The sequence below is a fragment of the Anticarsia gemmatalis genome, chromosome 26 (assembly GCF_050436995.1).
Source record: "Anticarsia gemmatalis isolate Benzon Research Colony breed Stoneville strain chromosome 26, ilAntGemm2 primary, whole genome shotgun sequence".
Taxonomy (NCBI): Eukaryota; Metazoa; Arthropoda; class Insecta; order Lepidoptera; family Erebidae; genus Anticarsia; species Anticarsia gemmatalis.
Window position 1 is genome coordinate 2,311,370 of NC_134770.1, and position 26,288 is coordinate 2,337,657.

The 26,288-nt window shown below is 35.4% G+C and overlaps 1 protein-coding gene across 1 annotated transcript in view; it reads right to left on the bottom strand.

Moving 5' to 3' along the window:
* LOC142984299 (uncharacterized) overlaps positions 1–26,288 on the bottom strand; it is a 131,681-nt gene that overhangs the window by 58,967 nt on the left and 46,426 nt on the right. Inside the window, exon 3 of the mRNA XM_076131793.1 lies at positions 566–648. Coding sequence (XP_075987908.1) covers positions 566–648 — 83 coding nt within the window. The remainder of the gene's footprint in view (positions 1–565; positions 649–26,288) is intronic.

Sequence of the window (26,288 nt, forward strand, 5' to 3'; positions counted from 1 at the left end):
AGACACATTTAAATACCCATTACACGTCAAATACTTTGCTAATTCTATTAAATAACATGTTAATTATCTCCGGAAACTGCTGACACTAAACGACCGTCAAAGTACATAATATTTAACCCGTCCCGAGAGAAACTGTAAGGTTATATGTAGTAGGATGATCGGTCAATTAATTAGTAAACTTTCTAACATTTTATTACAAGTATATAAATGTCTCTGCTTGCTTTAATTATGGGAATATCCTGTGTACACGCTAGGGTGTGTTGTCGTGTTTTTAAAGAAATCTATTTAAAAAGCTTCTTATGAGATTTTAAACTGCGATTTCTCGTCACAAGACGAAAGTAAATACTGAAGCAGGAGACGAAAAATTAGCATTCGTCAGAGACCCTTACTAAGGACGGAAGAAGAGTTTTATTTCCTGCAAGCATCGAATCGCAAAACTGCAGAGGCGGTGAATCTGACCAATACCAAAGGCCTACTATTAACCCTGCTCTATGTAGCTGTCAATAGACGTTAGTCTTCGTAGACTATAAGACTTATATCATGATGTTATTTGGGAAGAACTTACCTTGCTTGATGGGATGTAGTGTGACCGCAGTGCTTAGTCTGCCGGTGCCGAGGCTCACCAGGTGTGGGGTATTAGTCGCCACCCTGAAATTGATGAAAATACAGATTGATACATGGTTTTATCAGAACAGTTCGATGATTAGTAATAACTGCTGACTATTTTAATAAATCCACACCTTGGAGGTAAAGATTTGGTAAAACTTTTGAGAATTCTTCGTTGTTATAAAAAATCTTAATTTCGATAAGTTATTATTACTTTTGCGTACTAAGTTTCTGGCAAGAACGGTTCTTTGATTTGTGTGATTGATTCTCGATTGTTTCGAAATAACTTTAATGTTTATTATGCATTGAGACATAGAGAAAAGGAAAATAAAATTTGAAGTATTAGGCGAGTACAGATTTTATTTGGCGTTGCAATATAGACGATCCTTTGATCAATCGTATTAAAGGAAAATATCATATTTCACGATTAAATAGTCTTACTTATAGTATCATAAAAATCCGGTTTCCTCGTTTTAATATAAAGGCAACTCACAGATGACTTATAATTACAGCCTTACAACTCTATCCGATACGTCTTGAGAAGGCTTCGACATCATTTATTCTTTACATGTCGGAAGTGGATGTTTTCCATAAGTAATTTATGTTGATTCTGTTTATATGTATCGTATATGGTGTTTAATTAAAACTCAAGGGCTGAGGTTAAATATAAGATGGGTCGTGATTGGTTCCGGTTTTGTGGAGTTGCTGCCTGGTTAAATATGGTTTACGAAACCTTATCAAAGGTTCAACAAAGGAAAAGGTTATTTGAATCTTTACTTTCAATATCAGTTCGTAAACTGCAAGTACTAAGGTAGATATAAACTTTTCTAGGCAGTATTGTAAATATTCTCTAGAAGAGGGATTGCTTGGAGAACGTGACAAATTAATTAGTAGGGATTTATTTGGAAATTCTCAATGAATCAGAATCAATATAATAGTAAACAGAAATGATGTAATATATTATGTTCTCCGAGTATGTGAAGATCAAACGTCTGTCTTTGTTTATTGTCAAGAGAAGTATATATGCACCCCTTGGGACAAATCGTAAAAACGTTGGATGCGTATCAATATGCGTAACGACGCAGAATCTCGTCGGTTTATGAAGAAACTAGGAAATGTTGCTGTTCAAATAAATTAATCAAGGATTTGATTATATACTAAATAGAGTAAATAGATATATGTACCTACTTTAAACTACCACGTGCCTCTAAGAGTGCCTGCCCTTAAACATTCATACTTAAAATCCTTTTTTCATATAGGGGTAGGATACAGGCAGAGACCTAAGAATGCCACTTGGTACTATTCTAACAAACTTCCCTTGCTTCATTCGCATCCATACATCATTTAATCATCAATACATCGTTATAAAATTACCTATAGCCAATTAATTATAAACTATTTGTATCATATAATCACATACCTATAAACCACCATAGAACATTCCAGTCATAAAGACCCACGCGGTACAATAAACAATCACATAAAAAGCCATACAAAACATTGTCGTTATTCTTGAATCGCCATTTATTGCGAAAATAAAACGTTTATTGCTTTATTAACATCTGGATCTCAAGGAATTTCCGACACGGTAAAGGTTTGTACACATTCACTTAATATATATCAAAGATTACCATCGAGAACTTTTGTTTCTTTTTGTGCATCAAAGGTCGGAAAGATATGGGCCCACCGATAATCTTATTTATTTTAAAGATCCTTACATAAGGACGTGTGATTTTTCTTTTAATACTTTCGTTTTGAATCTGTCAGGATCATGTCAGTATAGCGAACTCCTTTTCCTGGTTCCGTCTTATCCATACTAATATTATAAATGCGAAAGTAACTCTGTCTGTCTGTCTGTCTGTCTGTCTGCTACTCAATCACGTCTAAACTACCAAACCAATTTGCATGAAATTTGGTATGGAGATATTTTGATACCCGAGAAAGGACATAGGCTACTTTTTACCCCGGGAAAATGACGCATTTCCCGGGAAAATTCAGAAAATTCAACGAAGTCGCGAAAAATCAATATTATAATGACATTGAATTAGCAAAATTCCGTTGCCATGGCAACCGTTTTAATGGCGGATATGCCTTAGCGCGACTTCGTTATACTAAGAGATATAAATAATTTTGAGAATATATTTCGTGAAAAAAAAGCATATTTTATATCATCACGCTACGACCAATAGGAGCAGAGTAGGTAACGGTAAAATGTGTTACAAAAACATGGAAAATTCTGACCCATTCTCTCTTATGTGACGCAAGCGAAGTTGCGCGGGTCAGCTAGTTTGTATATAATTTAATTTACCTATTGTTGTTTGAGGGATGAAAATCAGCTTCTACATGTGAGTCGCCTGCGCGAAAAAGTTACCCGGGTTAAAAAGTATTAAGTATAATCCAGCTTATTAACTATGTATCTCTTTATAAAAAATTATCAACAAACGGTAAGTATAGTGAACGAGTAACAAACATGTATACACATGGTCCAGGGAACGCAAGCTTTCGCACTTATAATATTAGTAGGACTTTTCCTTTTGAGATATGGACTAATTCTTATAAGCAAGTAAATCATTACGTTTAGTTTGTTGTATCAAAACAATGCAAAATGAGCAAGCCCTAACAATAACGGTTGCATTATGACGTCACTATACGAATAAAGATAACCGCTAAATTATTAGGTGCTAACACTAATTGGTAAGATTTATGTTCCCCATTCAGATAATTAATTGTTTTAAATTAAAATTTTCGAGAGGAAATGCACGTTTTTCCGCTAAACTTGTATTCATTTTGTTAAATTCGGTGTTAGTATTAATTAGTTGTATCATTTTGTCAATTTCTCAAAACCTGTTTCGTATCGGGAAGTAGGTACTATGTGTTATTCGTGGTGGTCCGACGGTAGTACGTACGCTTATTTGTTGATTTCCTGATCAAGCTGTTATTAATTCAGTTTTCTTTGTTGTTTATCCGCTTGGATAAATTTAATTAAAGTTAAAGCGCCAGTAATGTAATGTATAAGCCGAACTTGCAAATGAAATGACATGAGTTATAATACCACTTTTTTTTTGTTTGGTTAATGATCAACCTAGAGTCAAAATTATTCACAAGGCGACCGAAAGGTCTTTAACATAGCTACACGATTGTCATCTTAGTAGGCAACCTTACCCAAGTTTACCGTGCCCTACGAAGCTTGGAGACAGTTGAAAAACCACTAAGCGGTCACCTATCTATATAATAACAGCTTCAGGACTTGCTAAACCCACAGATTGTTTACAAGCCGGCGATGAACTGACCCTTATTTTTTTTTATTAGCTTTCAATTAGTTGAAGCTTATACCATTACTTCTCAAATTATAAAGTGTCCATTCATTAAATTACGTACAAACACACATGTGTCATGAGCAACATACACATGAGATCATTGTGAAGACTTGTTTCTATTTCGAGTGGGTGCGCGTGCGCTGGTCTTGTTCTTTTGCTTGTTCGTTAGCCCTTTGATATTGAAGGTTAATTAATGAAAGATATGCGGATTTATTGGCATTGAATTCGGATTTATGTCTTCACGGCTTTAAGTGAGAACTGTTGATATAAACCTGATATTATTTAAGCGAAGTTTAAGTTATTCGTTCATCGGTCTTTTGTAATAAATTTATTTAAAAAATTTATCAACGTCTTAATTTAAACATACGATTGTTTCTATATAATAGTAGGTTAGAAAAACTGTAACGTGCTTTTTGATATAACTGCCGGAGTATTTTTTCTGAATATGTCAGTAACACGTTACAATATGGAACAAAAAACAAACAAAAAATCAAGAAAAGTCCTAGTCGATGGAAATTGCATAGATTACTTTTATAACACACCTCCATCCAAAGATGCAGTCCAACGCTACGTTTAAATTCTAGACTTAGCTTCAAACTTAAATTTTACAAATTAAGTTCATCAATTCAGACAAATTCATTAACGAGCGTAACTTCAACAATCGTAATCAAAAAGTCTGCTTAAAGTAAGCTTATTAAGGAGACTTATCACCAGTATTTTGATTTTCAAATACCTATATTACTTTTAGCAGGGCGGTCCAAATCTCCGAGACACAATTTCCACGGGGTCAGGGGAAGGGGCGCTTCCTTCCAGGCTATTTTGAGTGGCGCCCGCGCAGACTGCCGCGTTTTGTTCTTGTTGTGCACCGCGTTAACGTTAATTAGCGCCGCGGATTGGCGAGTCTATATGCTTTGAAGTTAGATATAATGTCAATAGTTTAATGAAAGATAGTAATGTTAGTTATTTTGTGACACTTTTCTTTAGGAAATTAAAGGTGAAGGATTTAACTCTAGTTAGACAAATATGTTATAGTAACAAGTTGTTGATCTGCCTAAATATGGCAATAGTTGTCCAAGAACATAATAATAAATTAATTTTGCAAGTAGAAAAATCTGATTCTTATACACTACACTACATTACATTTAGAACCATAAACCATGAGTGTAAGCTACTGAAGACCTTTTCTCAATACTTTCACTCCTCTAAATAAGCTGGATAGGCTCAGAATAGAACAGACCATAATGACGCTTGGTCGAGAAGAACGGGAATCTTGTACAGAAGCCCTACATTGAAATAACGAAACCCAACAAAAACTGAATTATTAGTCACTCCTTATTCTTGACCATTTTATCAATACTATCCACCAGATTAAGAATCCACCTATTCAAGTTCATACAAGAAAGTTGTATGATTCAGAAGCTTTGTCTGCGAACATGACCTAAGACGTGGGACGTTTAATACGGTTCACCCATACTTGGATAAGATTAATATTGGCCTCAAATCATGTGGAGATTTCTTTGAATCAGTCACGGGTCAATGAAGTTCAATGAACTGCAATTAGTTCTTCAAATATTAAAAAGTTTTGACAGCTTTTTTGAGAGGACTATTTCATTTGGTTAATGTTGATTCGGAGTTCAAAGTTCTTAAATCAAAATGCCGAAATGCTTAAATCAAAATACATCGGCAAAAGTATAGCCGTGTATATCTATACAAAATTTTATAAAAAATGTCGAGTGTGTTTGTTTGGTTAAAAGCCCTGATCTCAGAAACTACTGGTGCGAATTGAAAAAATATTTTACTGTTGGATAGCTTATTCTACAGCCCTTAGCTACAGATTTTCATTTCCAAAACATTTTATTTCGAACTCATGACCATTCCATCGATTTTATTGCACACACTCGCAAGCTCGATACAGTTTTTTTTTACATTTGATTCGACCCGACTGTAACTCCTATGGAGTCAACTAATATTCGTAATCTCCCCCCTAGCATTAATATAATTTCTAGATACCACATTTCCCCTAATAAAAAACTGTTATATTTCTATACTCATATAAGTCCGTGACAGTCCAATGACGAGTAGCAGGTTCGAGTCCCGTTCTGTGGCTCATTAATCACTAAACATAGTCTAATGTTATCCGTCTGTCGCATTAACAGGATCCGGGTGTTAAAACTATATTTAGACGAAAATACAACAACCTTAACACAAGGGAGTAAGGCTTAGAATCGCACAAAATGATTTCACTAAGTTGGAAACGAGACTACAGTCAATTATGATCTTTGATAGAAAGTAATAGGGTTCAAATTAGTATAGCAATGGTTCTTTTCACTCAAGTTTTCAGACAGTACCGCCAATTTTCTTTCTGCGTTTGTTTTGACTCTTATATATAACAGAATAAGGTCTATTTTCCCTTGTTTTTTGTTATTATGCAGCTGTTAATGAGAATAGCCACGCATTGAAGCACGTGTGTCGTTTTGTAAATAAATATTGCTTTTTGTGTTTTCATTTTTTAGATGCGTTTATTGCGTTTGGTAGTAGCTGTGGAGAAATGTTTAAATTAGGGAGAAATTACTAGAATTTTGTGGTATTTTAATTTAAAAAAAAGGTTTCTGTGGTAAGAAAACTCTCAACACCTTGAGGCAAAAGTAGGTTATTATATAAAACTAGCTGACCCGCGCATCTTCGCTTGCGTCACATAAGCGTTAAAAATTGTCCCCGTTTTTGTAACATTTTTCACTGGTATTCTGCTCCTATTGGTAGTAGCGTGATGATATATAGCCTATAACCTTCCTCGATAAATGGACTATCTAACACTGAAAGAATTTTTCAAATCGGACCAGTAGTTCCTGAGATTAGCGCGTTCAAACAAACAAACAAACAAACTCTTCAGCTTTATAATATTAGTATAGATTGATAGTCAGTTATAGATTCGTTTTCATCTTCAGCTTCATGAAGTCTCACCACTTCCTTATTTCAGGAGACTCTTACCTAGTAGTGGGTAATTTATGGTTAAAATAAAGGTAATACATTGACAGAGTTTTAAACAATCATAAAGTTATCAGTTTCCTTTCATAGTACTTTTAATTTTTACACAACTTGTCTCTAATGGACTCTAAATATTCGTATATTATTCTGTAGTGTGATTGCGTAGTGTTCAACTTGTACACTATACACACAGATTTTCCAAGGTGATACTAATAAATGACAATTGATAAACGTGAAGCAATGACGCACAGATGCACTAACAACTAAACACTAATGGTAATAATCACTTATCAATTGAATTGACCGTGTTTGTGGCACGGTTGGTTAAATGTGTGTTTTTTTCGACTTAAAAGGACGTTTTTCCGTGATTTTTCTTTTCCTCTTTTCTACAGGGATGAAAAATGGCCAATGTTTATTGGCTTGGTTAAGATCTACTTTATTAGTGCCAGAATAATTCACACAAACTTTATTTTTACGAGTAAATGTGTACGAAATCATCTTAAGTATTCCTTAAAAGTAGATCGGCCAACTACACAAAAATTGCCCGAAATGATATTCTGGAATAAGATTTGTAATTCTTACCTTATTTTTAAATAAAACTCACCTCGTTTACAATACTCGAATACGCATACAAATATTATTGCAAAATTAACTGACAAAAACACATCATTCACATAAAAATTTACGGACGAAAATGTTTTGTTCCGAATGCTGTCGAAGATTGCTTGTATGTTTACAAAGAAAGAAAACGAGCCAAGCTTTAAGTTTAATACATATAAAGGTGTATATACAAGGTGCATTTAAACACGCAAGTAACAGCCCTGACCACAGAGACATCGACGCCAATAGAGCAATAATCACCTATCAATTGATCCGACTGTATTCAGTTTCAGCCGGTTTCGCTGTATGCGGCTGACACTGCGCACTGTTTCAATATTGCACTGAGTTTTGTTTCTATTTAAATATGACTACTTTCTTTCTTTTTCTGTACCTTAAATAAACTTCATATTAAAAATCCGATCAGGAATCTTCTAAGTCAGCATTAAGCTCAAACCTCATGATATCCCTGAAATTTTTATTGCAGCATGACATTAAAAATACTCCTTCAAACGAAGAATAATTCATTGGTCAGAAAATGTACTGGGTCTCTAACAAATATGTATTACGCAAAAATGAAGTAAGTATAGGGAAATATACTTCCCTATACTTGCTTCATTTTTGTGACCTCACTTAACGCAGTCAAAGCTACCGAGATCTTTTTTTCAGCCTTTTCTAACTCATCTGGGCTCTAGCGAAGAACTTTGCCCATCTAATTTACACATTTCTGGTGTTACTAAACATTTTACTTAATTAATAACTTACTGTTGACAACCATATCACCCTGAATATGGTAACAGCAACCTGTGACACAATATCACGTATCAACCAGTCGGGTGTCAGTAACATAACTCCGATAGTGTTGCGTTACTGGAGGTATCGATATCCGTGGTTAGAACGTTTAGGGTCTAGTTGTTCGGTGGCTAACAAATTGGTATCGATGACTGGAGTAAGCTGAGGGTTTTGTTTAACTATTTGTTGGTTTGTGGTGTAATTTTTACGGCTATTAAATAGTTGCGGTAGTTGTTATATGGTACGTTTCATGAATATATTGTTTTGGTCCCTGTCTACCCCTATGGGAAAAAGGCGCGATATTATTTCTGTATACAATTTGTAACTGGACACGACTTCCCTTCGGAAAAAAGAAAAAACTTTTAATTTAAAACTGAAAACTTTTTATTTTTCGGAAGTATGGATTTCACTTTGAGTTGTTGAGGTCAGATTTTACATGGAAATATTATTATGTACATCACAGGGTACAATATAATGGTAAGGGGCTAAAAGTAATTCTTTCAAAAGGATGGCTTTAATCAGTAATGGTTTGGTTTACAGAATGTATACCAAAAGTAAAATTTTAAAAACATTTGATTTGATTCAAATATGTATAACTGATCTATCAATGCGGGTTTAAAGACCCGCATTGATAGATCACAGCAATAATATTGTCTAAAAACCGAACATTTCCTAAACTGATGTCATCACAAACACCATTATTTATATAAAACACATTGTATCAATAGCAGTATTTATTTAATTAAACAGACTAGATATAAATAGCGTTTGCGACATTTGTCAACGTTCTAGAAGACATAGAACTTCATTGTTGTACTGATAGAGATTACTATGTTTGCATTAGGTAGTGATACGGTAACTAAATATTAGAACAACTACCGTTACTGTTAAGTGACTATATTTGATGCTAGGACTTTAAGATCTATCTAGATTTTGTTTAGTTTTTGAATGGTATGATTGATTAAACACTATCAAGAGATTCCATATTGAATATACAGTTCTATCTGAGTCAGACTTAATATATTTCTGTCTAGTTTGTTTACTAAAATGTTTGTATACTTAAGTATTTATCTCAAATAGTCTCAGTGACAAGTGAACACTCAAACTCATACAATACCTCAAAACAGATGTTACCGGTCGGTCAAGCTTTTTCAAATTTGAACCAGCTAGTTTTATACATTTTGGGTAGCTGAAAGAAACGATATTAGAGGTATATTATTATTTAACTTAGAGGTACATTAGATCAAGTTCCTCAGCTATAGCAGTAAACATTTAAAAATATGTTCTTCATGATTGTGGTTTATGTTTCTAAAACTCTTCGCGAAACAACATCAATTCTTAGTCCAGGAGTTGTCTGATCTTTAACGACCAAAAATCACTTAGATATAAAATCTACTCAATATGAACTGTTCACGGACCAATACTTCATCGAAAAATCAATAACGGAACAAACAAATAAACATAGGAAACGATAGAAAACTGTGTTTATAACGGTACTCAAGATAATAGTGGATATAAACGTGAAATAATTGCTTCTATAGCGGCGTAACCATCAAATAACTATGGTCATTATGTACAATCATATAACTATTTAATTGCACACTTTTATATTGTTATACAATCGCGTGTACGTTTTATATGATTGACAACGTGATGTAGAGAGAAAATATTGTAGAAAAGCAGCGAATAATAAGAATAGCAGTGATAACTTATATATAGAACTAGAGGCCGCCCGCGACTTCGTCCGCGTGGAAATCCTGCCCGTATAAATCCCGATACCTCGGGAACTCGGGGATAATATAAATGCGAAAGTTTGTGAGAACGTATGTATGGATATTTGTTACTCTTTCACGCAAATACTACTGAACCGATTGCGATGAAATTGGTATATAGTTAGCTGAAGACCCAGAATAACACATAGGCTACTTTTTATTCCAGAGATCCCGAGGGATCGGGATTTACACGGGAAGGGTTTCCAAGCGGACGAAGTCGTGGGCGGTCTCTATTTCATCTAAATTTCTAAATAAATTCTAACTAAATCTAAATTCCTAACCAATGTACTTAGACGATGGATAACCCTGTTATAGCCCAACAATACCAGTAGCTATGACATACCCGTCTCATACTCATAGATAAGCACATATTTCTCTACTGAGTCATTCGTATACAGGTTCGAATTCGTGAGCTCAGCCGCTTAGTGCGTAATCTTTTGTACATTACTTTAAGCTTTATGGATATTATATCAATGAACACCACAGAGGTTTATATATACTTCCACACTGTAAGGCAAAGCTTTATTTATTGAATAATCTTTAGTAATTTCCGGAAATCTAAAAAAAAATGTTTTAATTCTTTGGCCGATTGAAAACACTGTATTAGTGATTGGGCAGTTCGTATGACGTAATTCTTCCTCGACGTAATCATAGCCAGAATAAAGCTCGATATGTTAATTAGAAAACACTTAACTTTCAAGGGTTGTCAACTAGTTGAAAGCCACTATACTGTACATTGATTTCATCCTTTGATTATACCGATTAACACTTTACGTGAAAGCAGCAATGTGCTGAGTAGTGGCCATCAATTTGACATACAATAGTTTTCAACTGAGATACGTGATACGTATACATACGAAATAGTAATTAAATTACGCCTGTTTTCTTAATATATCAAATAATATAATAGCAAATATTTGAACAAAAGGAATCCTAGTACTAACGATATTGTTATAAAAAATAAGAATATCAGATCCATGAATCTGTCTTTAAAAACAATGTTAATTATATTATTTAGCTACAAAAAGCAATTAAGCTTAATGAGATCCCAAGGTTACATTTAATATTATAATCTGCAAACAGAACAATACGACTATTATATTTTTAATTATTTATTTTGCATCGGATTATCATAATGTAGAGAGAAATATTTTTGCACAAAGCTCAAGCTTATATCATGAATTGCTATATTTGCCGCAAAATTACGTTGTGATTGCGTGTTTTAATGCAACATATGAATTAAGATATAATAGATGCTGTCACTTCGAAAATATGTCAACGCCACAAATTTTGATTTTTCTTCATTAGAAAATATTTCATATTAGAATTCATTTAATTCGCTATCGATGTTCTCAATCATTACCTTATTGGCTACTAGTACTTTTTTGATTATAAAATAGTATAACTAACAAAAACATATTCATCATTGTCGCTCGCGTAAGATGTTTTTTTGTTTACTTGTTGCTGTTTACTTTAAATCAATGAATCTCTTCAAATTCATGCTATTAATATGATTCAACAAACTTGGGGGCACTGAAATCATGCCGTGAACGTAATCAATCGCAGTAGGTTTATGTAAACTTGTCCTCCAGCTAAAACTTTCATGTCCTAGCCCCCACATAGATCATGACCTAGTAACAATCAAGTCAGTGACATGTATTGTTTACTATACTGTTATAATGTGACTCAAGGTGACATCTAACTCACACACTAACTTCAACTGTATTTGAGACAAATCAAGGTAAGGGAGCGGATGTGGGTGAATTAAAAGTACTGAAAATGTAAAGTCTACAAAGCTTATACGACACTGTCTGTTATGTGTGCAGGTACGAACATGAAATAGTTCATAATATGTGTACAATTTCGTTCGTTTACAATTTATTTTCTACGAACCAATGGATTTTTAAGTGCGCCAACGCCTCTTGTCAACGTTATAAGCTTGTCCTCCACTCAAAACTATGTGGCACATTTTTTTTTTCTACAAATCAGAGATATGGTGTTTGAGGTGCGCCAATGTTTCTTGCCAACGTTATAAGCTTGTCCTCCATCCAAAACTCTCGTGTCCTAGCAGATCATGACCCAGTAACAATCAAGTCAGTGACATGTATTGTTTACCAGAGATATACTGTTATACGTGACTCAGGGTTACATCTAACTCACACACTAACTTCAACTCTATTGTAAGCTAATTGGGTACAATTTGGGTTAGTCGGTATGTGGGTGAATTAAAAGTAGGTAGTTTTCTCAAGACTAAAATGTAACGTCAAGTCTGGGCAAAAAAATAGTGTTTACATTACAATATTAAAGTAATTTATACCCTAAATTTAAGCGATTCGTTGAAAAGTCTTGAACAACAAAAGGAACGCATAGTTATTCTATATTTCACCAGAGAGAAACCAGCCAGAGATAAAAAATTGCACAGACTGTGTTCGTAAAATACAAATAAAAATCTGTAATCTTAGAAAATCTCCCATAATATATTCACTCCTATTGTTGCAAGATTGATAAGCGTGCAATAATATAATATATATAACATTACTATTGATGCGTTTGGCCATCATGATAGAACTATGCTAGCTCTGTTTCTCTTCTCTTATTCTCAATATCCCTATCAATTAATAAATAAATAAATGGAACTGCGATGTTTTTTATGTGATATAATAATACTTGGAACAGACACGCCTTTGCTTACCTCTTGTTGAAATAAAATCGTGATGTTACGTGAATAAACAATTGCGTGGTTATGTGTACTGAATCAACAACTTACTTAATGTTTAATCAGATAAATAAGGAAAGATGACTATAACTGTGTATGTGGACATACAGATCTTTCTACACAATTATGAGATAAAAAAATGTTTGTCCGTTTGAACATCATACAAAAACGTTTGATTAATTTTGGTAAGATTTCCTCTGTTTGTAAGTATGTTTGTGACAAATATGGGTTGGATTAGAACCAATATTGTCATCTATACTAATATTATAAAGCTGAAGAGTTTGTTTGTTTGAACGCGCTAATCTCAGGAACTACTGGTCCGATTTGAAAAATTCTTTCAGTGTTAGATAGCCTATTTATCGAGGAAGGCTACAGGCTAGATACCGTCACGCACGATACAAAAACGGGAGAAATTGTGGCCCATTCTCTCTTATGTGACGCAAGCGAAGTTGCGCGGGTCAGCTAGTTTGATAGAAAGGGCAAGATTTTTAACAATTATCACGCCTGGTTTCTATGGAAATATACGAAGACTAAATTAAGCCAATTGCAATGATCTCTAAGTTCCTTTACCAGAAAAACATACCTACATAATATATTACGTGTCGATTTTGTTCATCTGTCCTTTTTGTAAAACGATATGATCTATATTCCCGATTCTATTTTCAGTTGCTGTCTAATCAAATTTGTCCTTTCTCAGGCTTTACACATAACATTTATAACGGGTCTATCCCACTAGTCCCGTTGAGTTGTCCCGTGACGGGACAAATAACAGCGAGAGTCACAGAAAACCTCTAGCATACAACTCAATCTAGCACGTTAACACCCACGCCAAACAAGATAGCCCAAAACAAATATTATTTCACCAATCACCATACAAATGAGGTAAACGCACCAATTTGCAGCCATTTACCTGTTTTATTTGTTTTAAACTAAGCCTTTTGTACAGTCGCGCTCGGATCAACGCGACTTTCACTGTGACGCAGTATTTTATAAAATTGGATGAAACTCGTCGAAAGTGAACCCAATTTGGATTGTGCAAGATCTTTGATGAGATTGTTTACATTCTGTTTGTGTATTTATTAATTGAAATGAAAATATTTAGTCTCTGAATAAAAAGAATTTAAGAACAGATGACCATAATTCCGATTCTTTTCGACCAGCGACCAGCGGCAGCCGGCTAGCTATCGAGAAATGTTGTGTGAAAATCTGATCTCACACAACATTTCGAGTTCGAGAGTATCGAAATTTTGACATTTAGAATGTACTGCCAAAATATTTCCTACGACGCCCGTCAGAGGCGCTGATCACATTTTCATACAAAATTTCTCGATGACAGGTCGGTTGTCGGTAGTCGATAGTAGTAGAGAATCGAGCTACTGAAAAGGTTACTTACTTCAAAGCGTGCACGGTAACACGCTGTAAGTCAATAATTATGTTCTTGTTTATAATTCGGCTCTTGTCTTTCATCTATTGATTAACTTTAATATAACAGACAATTGCATAATAAGTTAGTTAATATAAATCCAGATTAGAACTATAGATTGAACAAATAAACAGTGTATCCGTTGTATCCGTTATTGAATGATGTCATATCCTTTCACTTCTTACCGAATGACTGAACTTAGTTGATTAGTTTTAATATCTAGATTATTATTCTAGTGTATTAAACAAGTGCTTCAAGGTCAAAAATTGTCGCAAGGAAATCCGAGGGATTTTTAAACACTACAAGGGTACTCCTAAACTGCATTTGGGCAGCAAGAATTTAAAGCTAAATATCTATACCAACATAAAACCCATAGATTCAGTGTTGATTTTGTATTAGCAACTACTATCATAAGTGTTAAGATTTTACTTAAAAGATTTGATTTTTGACACTAAGTAAACATTTTAATAGTCTATTCAATAGATGACTATTTCTTTCCTTAACATATATATTTATCAAGACTGCAACTAAGATTATATAAAAAAAATAATTTTAAGTGGTGCTGCTTGACTGTCTCCGTGGCGCAGTGGTTTAGGTGACCACGCCGCTACCATTGCGTCGGGTGGGCTCGATTCCCACACGGGACATTTAAAGGTTTTAGATTTTTATCCAAAGCTATAATTTTTTTTTCACAAATATCACTTGCTCCATCTTTTCAACAAAGAACAATCCCCATAGAAATCAGACACGCACATTCATTCATCAATAACTAGACCACGTCCACTATTATGCCTATTCAGTTATATTCACACAATTGTGACTAATTGTTGTCGCGGCCAGAGGTCACTGTCTGCTGCACTGATTTCATTTGTGGACTCGTTGTTATGGCTCTTTCATTGATAAAGTTATGGGATTTTGAAAAATGGCCGTTTGAAAATTGGTTTTTAATGCAGCTGTTAAAAATATATTACATCGAAGTTGGTTTTTTAAAAAGTATTCTGATTGAGTTGCTTTTTGTCGATAGCAGAGTTTTCTTAATAAAAATAGGCATAAAATGAGTCCACATTTTCTGTATTAGCAGTTGATTTATAATAATAAGAGTGACTAGTATTTTTTTACCAAGTAGGAGCTGTTAGGGGCTAAAATCCGTACGTACAAAAACTAAGTTCGGAGCTTAATCCCATGGGTTTAAATAGTTTTAGAATAACCGGATACATATTTCACTTATCCACAAATATGATAACACATTGACTGACTCAAAACTTGCGCCTGAAAAGTCAGCCTATTCTAGACTTTCCAAAAGTCTGGGTCTCTACTCTAACTCCAATTAATTAAATTTCGTATACGAGGAAATCAAACCCAGGATTGTTTTATAGTTAAGTGTATACCCATATGCATCCACTTGACACAAAGTTGTTACATAAAGCATACTAAAAGTTTATAGTTACGTGGAGTCGTAAAGTCACCCAAGTGTGAGGTTACTGCTGCAGGATAATTGACTGACTAACTATTTTTATATTACAATTACAGGTACAAAATTAGTGATAATATAAGTTCCAGAGCGACTTTTGCATTTTTGAAAATGTGACTCTAGCGTTTGGAGTACTATTGAACATTTCATTTCATTTTTCGTATGGTCAGTGGTCAACCTAGTGTCAAAGTTGTTCAAGCCGCCCGAAGGCCTTTGACATGGCTTAACGACTGTTATCTTATTGATAACAACCGGGACCGGCTTTTTACGTGCCCTCCGAAGCACGGAGACGCTCAGTTCAAATACCACTATGCGGCCACCCATCTATGAAATGTCCGCGCCAAGGTTGCTTAACCCACTGATCGTGTTAGACAACCCCACTTAGTTTGAGTGGTGCTTACAATCTGGCTAAATCTTCTAACGCAGAATAAAGATCTAAAGTGTAAGAACAACAATAGCTCAAATAGTTTCCTAGCATAATCCAGACATATATCGTAAACATTTTTCTCCCACTTCCAATTTCAACATAAAACCAGTAAGTTTGAAAACACTCACATGAATGAATCACTCGGCTCCACACGCTTATATAAAATTAGACGGATTCCGTACAAAATACGAGTAAAACATACATTCCGACTATCATTCCGTCGTCACGCATTTTGACTAGCGCAATGATTATGTTGCAGATGCGACACTTGGTTAAGTTCGAAAATGAAATGTACAATATTAATTACGTACCTATTTTTAATGATATGATAGGGGAAAGAGGCACGATAAGTTTGTAAGGATTGTACCAAGTGGCATCTTTTCGCGCATTCTTTGGTCTAATTAAGGCGTAATGTCTATTTTCTTATGTACCTATAGCTCACTAATAAGTAACATTAAGTTGGTAAAGCAACCTTAGCGCGGACATTATATGGATAGGTTATTGTATAGTGGTATTTCAGCTAAGCGTCTCGATGCTTCAGAGGAAGCGTTAAAAGTCGGCACTGGTTTTTGTCAATTAAGATAGAGATGTTATATGTTATTTAACTAGAGGTTGACTAATATACCTACTACTAATTATACGATGAATGAATTAAGTAGGTATACAATATTTTGTGTTTGCAAAAGTACAATAGTTAATTTAAACAATGTTATACCAATGTGACTTTCGTTACACAGAAACGGCTACTGTTTTGTACAGTTGTGCACTTTGAATAACGGAGGTCAATCCAGGAGTACAATCGTAAAATTGTTCTTGTATTTTGACAACAGGGCTTTGTATTCAAGAAAATATTGCTTGACTACATTCATAACCAAGAATTAGAAGTAAGCATTTTACAGGTGCTAAGGTTTCTCCCACTGTTATCGACAACCGGCTAACTTTTGAAAACTTTGTACGAAATTCTGATCAGCGCCTCTAGCGGGTGCTATCTGAACTAATTTTGACGCACATTTCAAACGTCAAACTCTTAATACTCTACAGTACCGACTGTAGAAAATCTAGCTACAAGATAAGTATTTTCACTGAAAATATATCGGAAAATGCAATTATCGATATCTTAATGATTCATTAATTCGCTATAATCGTTTATGATCTAACCGATACACTTATAAGCTATAGATTACATTAATACACTAATATCAAGCGTTAACAAGTTTCCTATGTAATTTCCTTTTTATCTTATCTTAATGAACATTTCGATGAAATGCTGTCATGACCATGTCAATTAAAGCGTTATTTTTTAGGGCCAGTTCTGCAGTTTATAAATGACAGCAAATGTATAAGCCCCCGTAGCCAGTTGCGCTCGGTCGCTAAACGTTCTGTGGGCAAAGCCAACCTTGGCGCGTCATTCCATAGATGGGTGACCGCATAGTGGTATTTGAACTGGGTGTCTCTGTGCTTCGGAGGGCACGTACAAAGTCGGTCCCGGTTGTTGTCAATTAAGATAACAGTCGTTAAGCCACGTCAAAGGCCTTTCGGGCGGCTGGAACAACTTTGACACTAAGTTGACCACTAACCATACGATTAATAGTAGTAACGTATAAGAACACCTGTCAACATTTCATCTGATAAGCTATTTGACCGGACCTTAGACCATGTCCAGAAGGAGGTGAATACGCCATGAATTGATTTGCTATAATTCGTTGGCGAGATACTAGGCGCCCAAACATAAAGATACAAGATTCGCGCAAGTTTAATATACGCGCGAAGCTCACGCTCCTTGGGACGGAACATTCGCGCGAAAAAATGACGACGAATTCGCCTTTTCTGGACAAGGTGTTCGTTTTATATTTTAAGAAATTACGTCACGATTGAACAAGATTTTTGATTGATGTAGCCAGCAAAAATTTAACGACAGTTAGCTCGAGGCAGTTTGAAACCTATTTACATAAATATGAGGCCGCCTATATACTTTGATTCCCACATGAAGTTGTGTAGGATTTATGTAACATATTTCATTTAAGGTCATCGTATTGTCCACCTACAGGCTTAATCGGACCCCTCCCGGCGATTCCATTAACTCATTGATTTATTAAGTGTTTATTTCCCACGGCAAAGTCCAACACTTAACAGATTTTTGTCCCTGATTGAGTACAGTATACTAAAGTTCTGTCGAAACACCGGAAAAAGGAGTAAAATAACAGAATTAACACAGGATAATTCGTCCGTTTGTCATCAGGCTGACGGTTGCGTGTGCCACCAGAATGGAACAAAACAAAAATAACAACTGCCTGACATTGCTGACCAAGAGGTTCTTCTCAGATTCCGGGGTCACGCATTGTCATATCTTCACTGACAACCAAAAGAGGCGCGTTAATTGACCAGCATCGATATCGCTCCCTTTTACTTAGGGTCATTAGTAAGACATCTGAGTCTTTTCAATACACCTTAGTGGTGCTATCCTACTAATACTATAAATGTGAAAGTGAGTATGTATGGATGTTTGTTACTCTTTCACGCAGATACAACTGAATCGATTACGATGAAATTTGATATGTAGGTAGCTAAAGACCCAGAATAACACATAGCCTACATTCCGGAGTTCCAGAGGGATCGAGATTTACACGGGAAGGGTTTCCACGCGGACGAATTTGCGGGAGGCCTCTAGTCATCTATACAATCATCATCATATGCAACTTCAACTCACTGCATAAGTCTCCTCCCATCAGTCATTCATCTCCCGAGCTACTTGTGTCATCATTACTCAACCACTTATTCTCCCACATATAACCTCAGATCCACAGGATATTGCCCAACAAAGCAGTAGGTGTCACGTAGGTACCTATGTCAATGTCAACTCGCCTCTGTCCTAGTGACATAACACCGACTTTCGACATAACACCTACGATACAAGGCTGGCTTATTGGCACGTATTTAATTAGTTTTTTAAACAATTACCGTTTTATCTTGTAGTACATGAATGAGATGTTGCGACATGTGTGTTAGTCATTGAGGTAGGTTTACTTCATTAATTACATGTGAACTGTACATTATTATGACCTGACTGATTGGTATAGTACAGGATGCAGATCGCTGAAGTTCGACCACAGTGGTGCTACGAGAGAGCCTTTTGTCCCACAATGTGACGACATGGTCTTGCAATAATAAGGAACGAGTTCTTCCTATGGAAAGGGCCATATCAATACAAATAGAAGTTTGGGTAATTAAACACAAAAACTCAAGTTAACTATAAGAGCTGCATTTTTTTGAAAACGTGTATTAAAAATAACAAGTATCTTATAAAAGGAAGAAAAGCGTATTTAATTGCTGTTGCGCAATGAAGCACATTTTAGCAGATTGGACATTAATCTACTTAATATTAATTTGTAAAAACAATCACACATCCTAACTTAAACTAGATATTACCTTAAAATGCCTATTGACATTAATCACAAATCCTTTTACTTAATCGTAGGTAAAATATTAAAACTCATCTGCATAACTAATCTATGATGGGAACCAGGAATACGCAGCTGACGGTTCAACGACCTCTCATAGTTGCATCAATTTAGCTTAATTGTTTGTGCACTGTGTAGGGTTGACTGCTGCGTCACTGGTTCGAAATTTATATGGTTATAAAATTATTTAGGCCTGGTAAATAACTGGAAGTAGGTATTATAATAAGGTGTATTTTTTTTTGTTTTGGTGGTGTAGTGTTAGCTTAGGAGGAGTTTCTGGGTTCGATTCAAAGACACATTTTAAGATTAGGTTTTTTAGATGTTTATGTTTTTATTACTTTCTTTTTACTCCTGGGAATTGAAACTACTTTTTATTATTTGATATGACAGGCACTTTTGATAACTCTTAATAACTTAATTAACAAGTTATTTATTTTAGTTACTAGGGTCGCTACTATTGCATCTGGAGTGGTGGGTTCGATTCCCACCTGGAACAATTCATTATTTGTGCAATTCACAGAAAGTTGCTTCGGGTCAGGTTGAACTTTGTGTCCGTTGCTCGTATATTTGTAAAAATCCCCGCGGTATAAGGGCAATTCTTAGTGCGGGAGTTGTCTTATAAAAGAAAAAAGAAGAAATAAAATTACGTTACATGCACTAGGTAATGAGCCGAATGGTTAGTACGAGTATATTTACTTGTAAATAATACAAAAAGCATCCACAAAAGACAGTGTAAACGCTAGACCGTACTATGGGTCATTTAATTTAATTAATTGCCATTCGGTCACAGTCTGCTGCCAGACATGGGCCCGGCCAATTGGTGGGACCAATTAATTATATAGCAGTGGATTTAATAAATCAAATATTACAGTCATAAAATTAATATACCAATTTCAAAGATTAATTTTTGGAGACTACCACAGGATGGTCACTATTCATTTATGTAAGACTAGCTGATCCGCACAACATCGCTTACGTCACATAAGAGAGAAATTTTCCCCGTTTCTGTAACATTTTTCACTGGCTGAGCAGTGATAGCCGAGTGGTATAAGTTGACACCTCCCACGCAAGTGGTCGCAGGTTCGAACCCGAGGCAACACACCAATGACTTTTCGGAGTTATGTGTGTATTAGAAATAATTATCACATGCTCCAACGGTGAGGGAAAACATCGTGAGGAAACCTTGCATGCCTTAAATTTGTTTAATTTATTTATTGAGGGCATGCAAAGTCCCCAACCCGCACTTGGCCAGCGTGGTGGACTCAAGGCCTAACCCCTCCCTCATTACGGGAGGAGACCCTTGCCCAGCAGTGGGACATTAATGGGTTAAATTTATTTTAAATTTATACCTACTCTGCTCCTATTGGTCGCAGCGTGATGATATAAAGTCTATAGCCTTCCTCAATAAATAGGCTAACCCAAAGTAAAATAATTCTTCAATTCGCACCAGTAGTTCCTGAGATTAGCGCATTCAAACAAACAAACTCTACAATTTTATAATGTTAGTAAGTATATGTTCATTTTTTGTCATTGTCCCACTGGGCCAACGTGATGGACGTCGAGGGACATTTCTACATTCGAACGTAAACAGATAAATCTATATTTAGTGTCAGGTCCTGTCTCTGACGTCATCAGACCTGTCTCCTTTCAATATTTATTATTAGCTAACAATATATAAAGACGTATAGAGCACATTGCAATAGTGTTAAGCTTAAAGTAAACACAAGGAATAATATACTCCGCCGGCTCACAACCACCACATGGGGAGCAGCCCCGCAAGTTCTCCGTTCAACAGGGCTCGCACTATCCTTCTCAGCAGGCGAGTAAGCCTGCTCAGTGTGGCACCGATCTGCACACTCGAAATAAGTTGATACTGCGTTGAACGAGACCTGTCGCATAATTACACCGTGTCTTAAGCTAACACCATTAGTCAAAATATACCCTCTGGCGGGTGTTGCTCCACCTTGCGTCAGACGGGAGGCTGCCTGTGCGGCGGAAAAATTAGCGCAGGAAAATGACTCGCGCCATCCGCTTTATAACCACAACCTGCCCGAAGCCCGGCTCAAGAGCCGCAAAAGTTTCCTACGACATACCGAACCCATCAACTCCCACCCAAGGGAAACAAGGCTGAAGCTCTGGCGTGAAAGGCATCCACCTCCATCTGACTTTATACAGCCAGCCGAGCACCTTCCGCCTGGACACGACCGGCAATGGCCTGTCTGGAAGTCCCTTAACCGACTACGAGCTCAGACGGGCCGCTGTCGAGATACTATGCGCAAGTGGGGTTTAACCAATCAAGGTGGCTGTGATTGTGGTGCCCCATCACAAACCATGGCACATCTGCTCCAGTGCCCTCTCTGTCCCACAACCTGCACAATTGAGGACCTTAACTTGGCGACGGATAAAGCAGTTGAGGTTGCCAGGTTCTGGTCAACAATTGTTTAGGCAATACCATGGTGAGTCGTTGACACGACAGAAGAAAAAGAAGCTAACAATATATAAAACCCAATTATTACTGAGAGTCTAACTGATGGACATCGCACAGCCGAAACTACTGAGCGTAGATAGTTGAAATTTGGTATGAAGATTCCTTAGGAAATGTAGAGTAGTACCAACTAAAAAATATTTTTCGGAAATTTCCCCCCGAAGGGAATTCAAAAGGGAAAAGACTTTCTTATGAAAGATTAGCAAGAAAAAGTTGTGAAAACGAGTCAACTAAACCTACGCGGACAAAGTCGCGGGCGGTCGCTAGCTAACAATGAAGTCACAACATATTCAACTAACTAGTATAAATGAATCACATTTGCATATCCGAACTCGTATATTATTTGTATGCTAATAAAAGAAAAAACTGTTTTTTATGTAAGGCAATAAATGCGTTAGTCTAGAACGCAATTTAGTTTTTTGCATTTACATACTAAAATTTAGTCTACGATTGCTGAACAAAGCATAGTGAATTGAATACAATAATTTTAAAACACATAATGGAGATAATTTGACAATTTTCTTGGAAAACTTGCCAAAATGAAAATGCTTAGCTTTCGTAGAGGTTAGTAAGTTAATACATGTACATGTATTTTTAAACTAATAAAAATCTAGTCACATATCCATTCATTCGTTTTTAGAAACTGCTATAATACCCCTGCTTTACTCTTAGCCAAGAGATAAATCAAGAAAGCCATAGTATTTTTACCCATACAAAAACACATACTAATAAACTTTCAAACAATATCACGCATGACAGCCCTGAAGCTGAAATTGTTTATTTTATCCCCGCCCAAATCGAGGTTACTTTGATGTTGTCACTAAAGTATAACTTCCTAACTCATAAATTGTAAATTTTCAGAACGCACCATTTTGTAACACCACTACCGTCCATTCCTATATGTCAGTCCATTTGTTAAGTCGTCATCTCGAAAATTGCTGCACTATTTTGGGAGTTTTAGTGCCGAAATATTATTTGCTGTTACAAATTTTAAATTTAACGACAGTTGTCTTTATTTATTATATCCGTTTAAGATAAAATATTTTGTTTAAAAATTGTCTTGACATTTCTATAACTAATGAGATATTAAATACTTTAGCTATTATAACAGGTTTTTTGATATATTAGAATCTAAATTACTTTGGCACAGGTGTTTATACACATTAAAATATTTTGAACACTCGTTTCTGGCTGATTCTAGTTTTTTAGGCATAACAGTATTTAATAATTAAGCCTTCTAATATTTTTGAAATGATCAATATATTATTCTATGACGCAGGGCATTTTTGTTTTATAGTACGTGCCACTTTACTGAATGTGTGTGAATATAGCAACAAGCCGCTGCGCAGAAGACGACAAATAAATACTCTCACCTGCAGTTCATCTCTACATGTCTTCATGTAGAGAAGAACTGCAGGTGACAGTTTTCTTATAAGCAGCAATGAGCAAAACCCTTTCCTTTGGATTTCCAGTCCTCTTAGTCGATCATTGTTTCCGGCCACCCATCCCGGTTTAGGAACGTGTCAAAGTCATCTCGCATCTCTGTTTGTGCCTTCTTCGCTGTCCATTTTATAACATTTATATAGTCTTAAAAACTTCTAAGTATCTTTACTCTAGTCTGCACTGGTAAGTAATTGTGTAATAGACTGAATAGGACAAAGTTAGTCATTGCAGGATGGACTAAATAGGCCTAGTTTCATATTGTTCAATTTAAAAGCACTTACTATACATATACGCGTTTATGATGTGGTTTAGATCATAGATATTTATTATACCAATCAGACTGTAAGACCCGTTAGAACTAGCACTTAACTTTAGGGTAAGACGGTTAAAGATTATATATTGATTTTGTAACAATCTAAATCATCACTTGCATCTATCTTTTCATTTTAATCACTACATTTAACACCTCATGGTTTGAATAGTGAAAAGAAAGGTAGGTTCTACCTTTCAGTATTCTTTGATTCGAGTTTTAACTGTAGACAAACTACTGTTGTATTCCGGAGTTCTTATACAGCAACCTAAAGTTTCATGATAGTTTTGTGGAAGTTAATAATCGTATGAACTAACCGAATTTGATAACATTTGCAGAAAGTTGAACCTCTGGAATTAAACATAGACATTTTTTAGAAACCCTCCAAAATACTTAAATGTGGGATCTAACTTTTTACGTAATCCGAGCCGCGAGCTACCTTTAATGAAAATGTATGTTGTGGATTTAAAGGTCGCCTTAATTTCATAAGTAAAAATAATTAATTTGTTTGCGAATCGCTTCTTTTCAACAATGTTATTACTAACACAGTATATAGCTAGCTGTATAACGTCTGTCTGTCTATTTCCGATGACATTCATACGTTGCATCTCTCGTTGTAAGGCTTCAGATTCTTCGCCTTGAAAGGATTGCACTTATTGGATCAGCACGCGCCGTGAGCATTCAGATTATTGCTATTATAGAGACGTGAGAGTGCGTAGGTAGTAATTATATTGTTTATTTTTAGGTCTACAGTCGATATTTTAGCCGCTAAAGAGTCTAGGCACCAGTGGTATGGAAACTGAACCACAAAGATCTTTCTACGAGTATTTTTGGAGTATATGACAGCGTGGTCACAGCAATTAGCAACCAAAAGGCAGGTAACAATCTCGATAAAAATCATCGTATAATTCTTAAAGGTCCGCAGTACAAAAACTGTATGAAATAATTTCTAGACTTTGCCAAAGGACATGAAATAATCTTGGAACGACATTGATTAGTGAAATTCATGGAAAGGGATTTGCAGAAAATATACACTACCAAGAATAGGTCGTGCATGCATTTCATTTCATTACCAAAACGAATAGTTATTCTTACTTTTTGTCACTATAAATGAATATAAAGATAAAACCTAATACTTAAATGAACACTTTTTACTGCGGCTCTTGTGGTTACGTTAAGGACATGCGCGTTTTCCTTCCTTCCTTTTACGTAATGAATGAACTCAAGCAAGGAAAAACTTGTTCACGTCTCAACTGACTAATAGAGTTATACCATTGACAGGAAATGTTTAAATTAAAGTTTTAACAGCCTAATTGACAGAAATGATGAATTAATTGGTATATGAGTAAATGGAAAGACCGGGAAGGGAAGTCCTAGAAAGACTAACGCACTATGTGTACTATGTGTAGTACTCGGTACTGAATGTATACTAATATTATAAAGCTGAAGAGTTTGTTTAATCGCGCTAATCTCTGGAACTACTGGAGCGAATTGAAAAAATATTTTACTGTTCGATAGCCTATTTGTTGAGGAAGGCTATAGGCTATATAATATCACACTACAACCAACAGGAGCAGAGTACCAGCAAAAAATGTTACAAAAACGGGGGAAAAAATGACCCATTCTCTGTTATGTGACGCAAGCGAAGTTGCGCGGGTCAGCTAGTGACAATGATGTACGGATGTGAATGAAGCAAGGAAAGTTTGTAGCAAAATTAAATGGCGCCTAAATATAAATCCAGGTTTTACATTTCACGTGCAAACCTACAATAATATTATTTTTAAAACACGGAGTAACTCAGTAATTACAAAATGCTCACCCATCCAAAGAACAACCTCGGCAAGCGTAGCCTAACCTGAGGGATAGATATGTGCGGCTGTTATAACTAAGCCACGAACTCCTCAAAACCGAGTGTTGACGTCTAAATGTACGTAAAATAGTTGTAAGAAACACGCAAACATTAAACTAACACTAATGTTAGTTCACAAAAAGTAACATAATTACAGGTTATTGTCGTAATAGATTTATAACGACGCTAATTATCTTAATGGCCGGACCTTGGACAATGTTTACTTGTGATGTGTTTATATTAGAATGTTGAGATAAGTGTTATGCTTTTACTGTTGATATAAGGAATAGAACGATTTGTATGTCGTGTATTGAAATTAATGAATCACATTACTTAGTGTATTTTTTTTTATTTGTAATTGTACAATTGATTGCTTCTTTTCACTAATTTGATCTTTAATACCTGACATATAAGAAAAGTTAACCATTTACATCAGAGAATAGTAAGAATGTGGATTATAAAAAAAAATCGTGAACTGAAAACGTAATTAAAGAGTATGCTTTACTAAAATCCCTTTTGTGGTATTTTAAAAGTAGTTTTATGTTTCAGCTAAAATTAATACATTTTAACCCAAACTCAGGGATTTTATCAATTGTGTCATATTACAAAGTTTCTATCTACACAAAAAAGGTAGTAA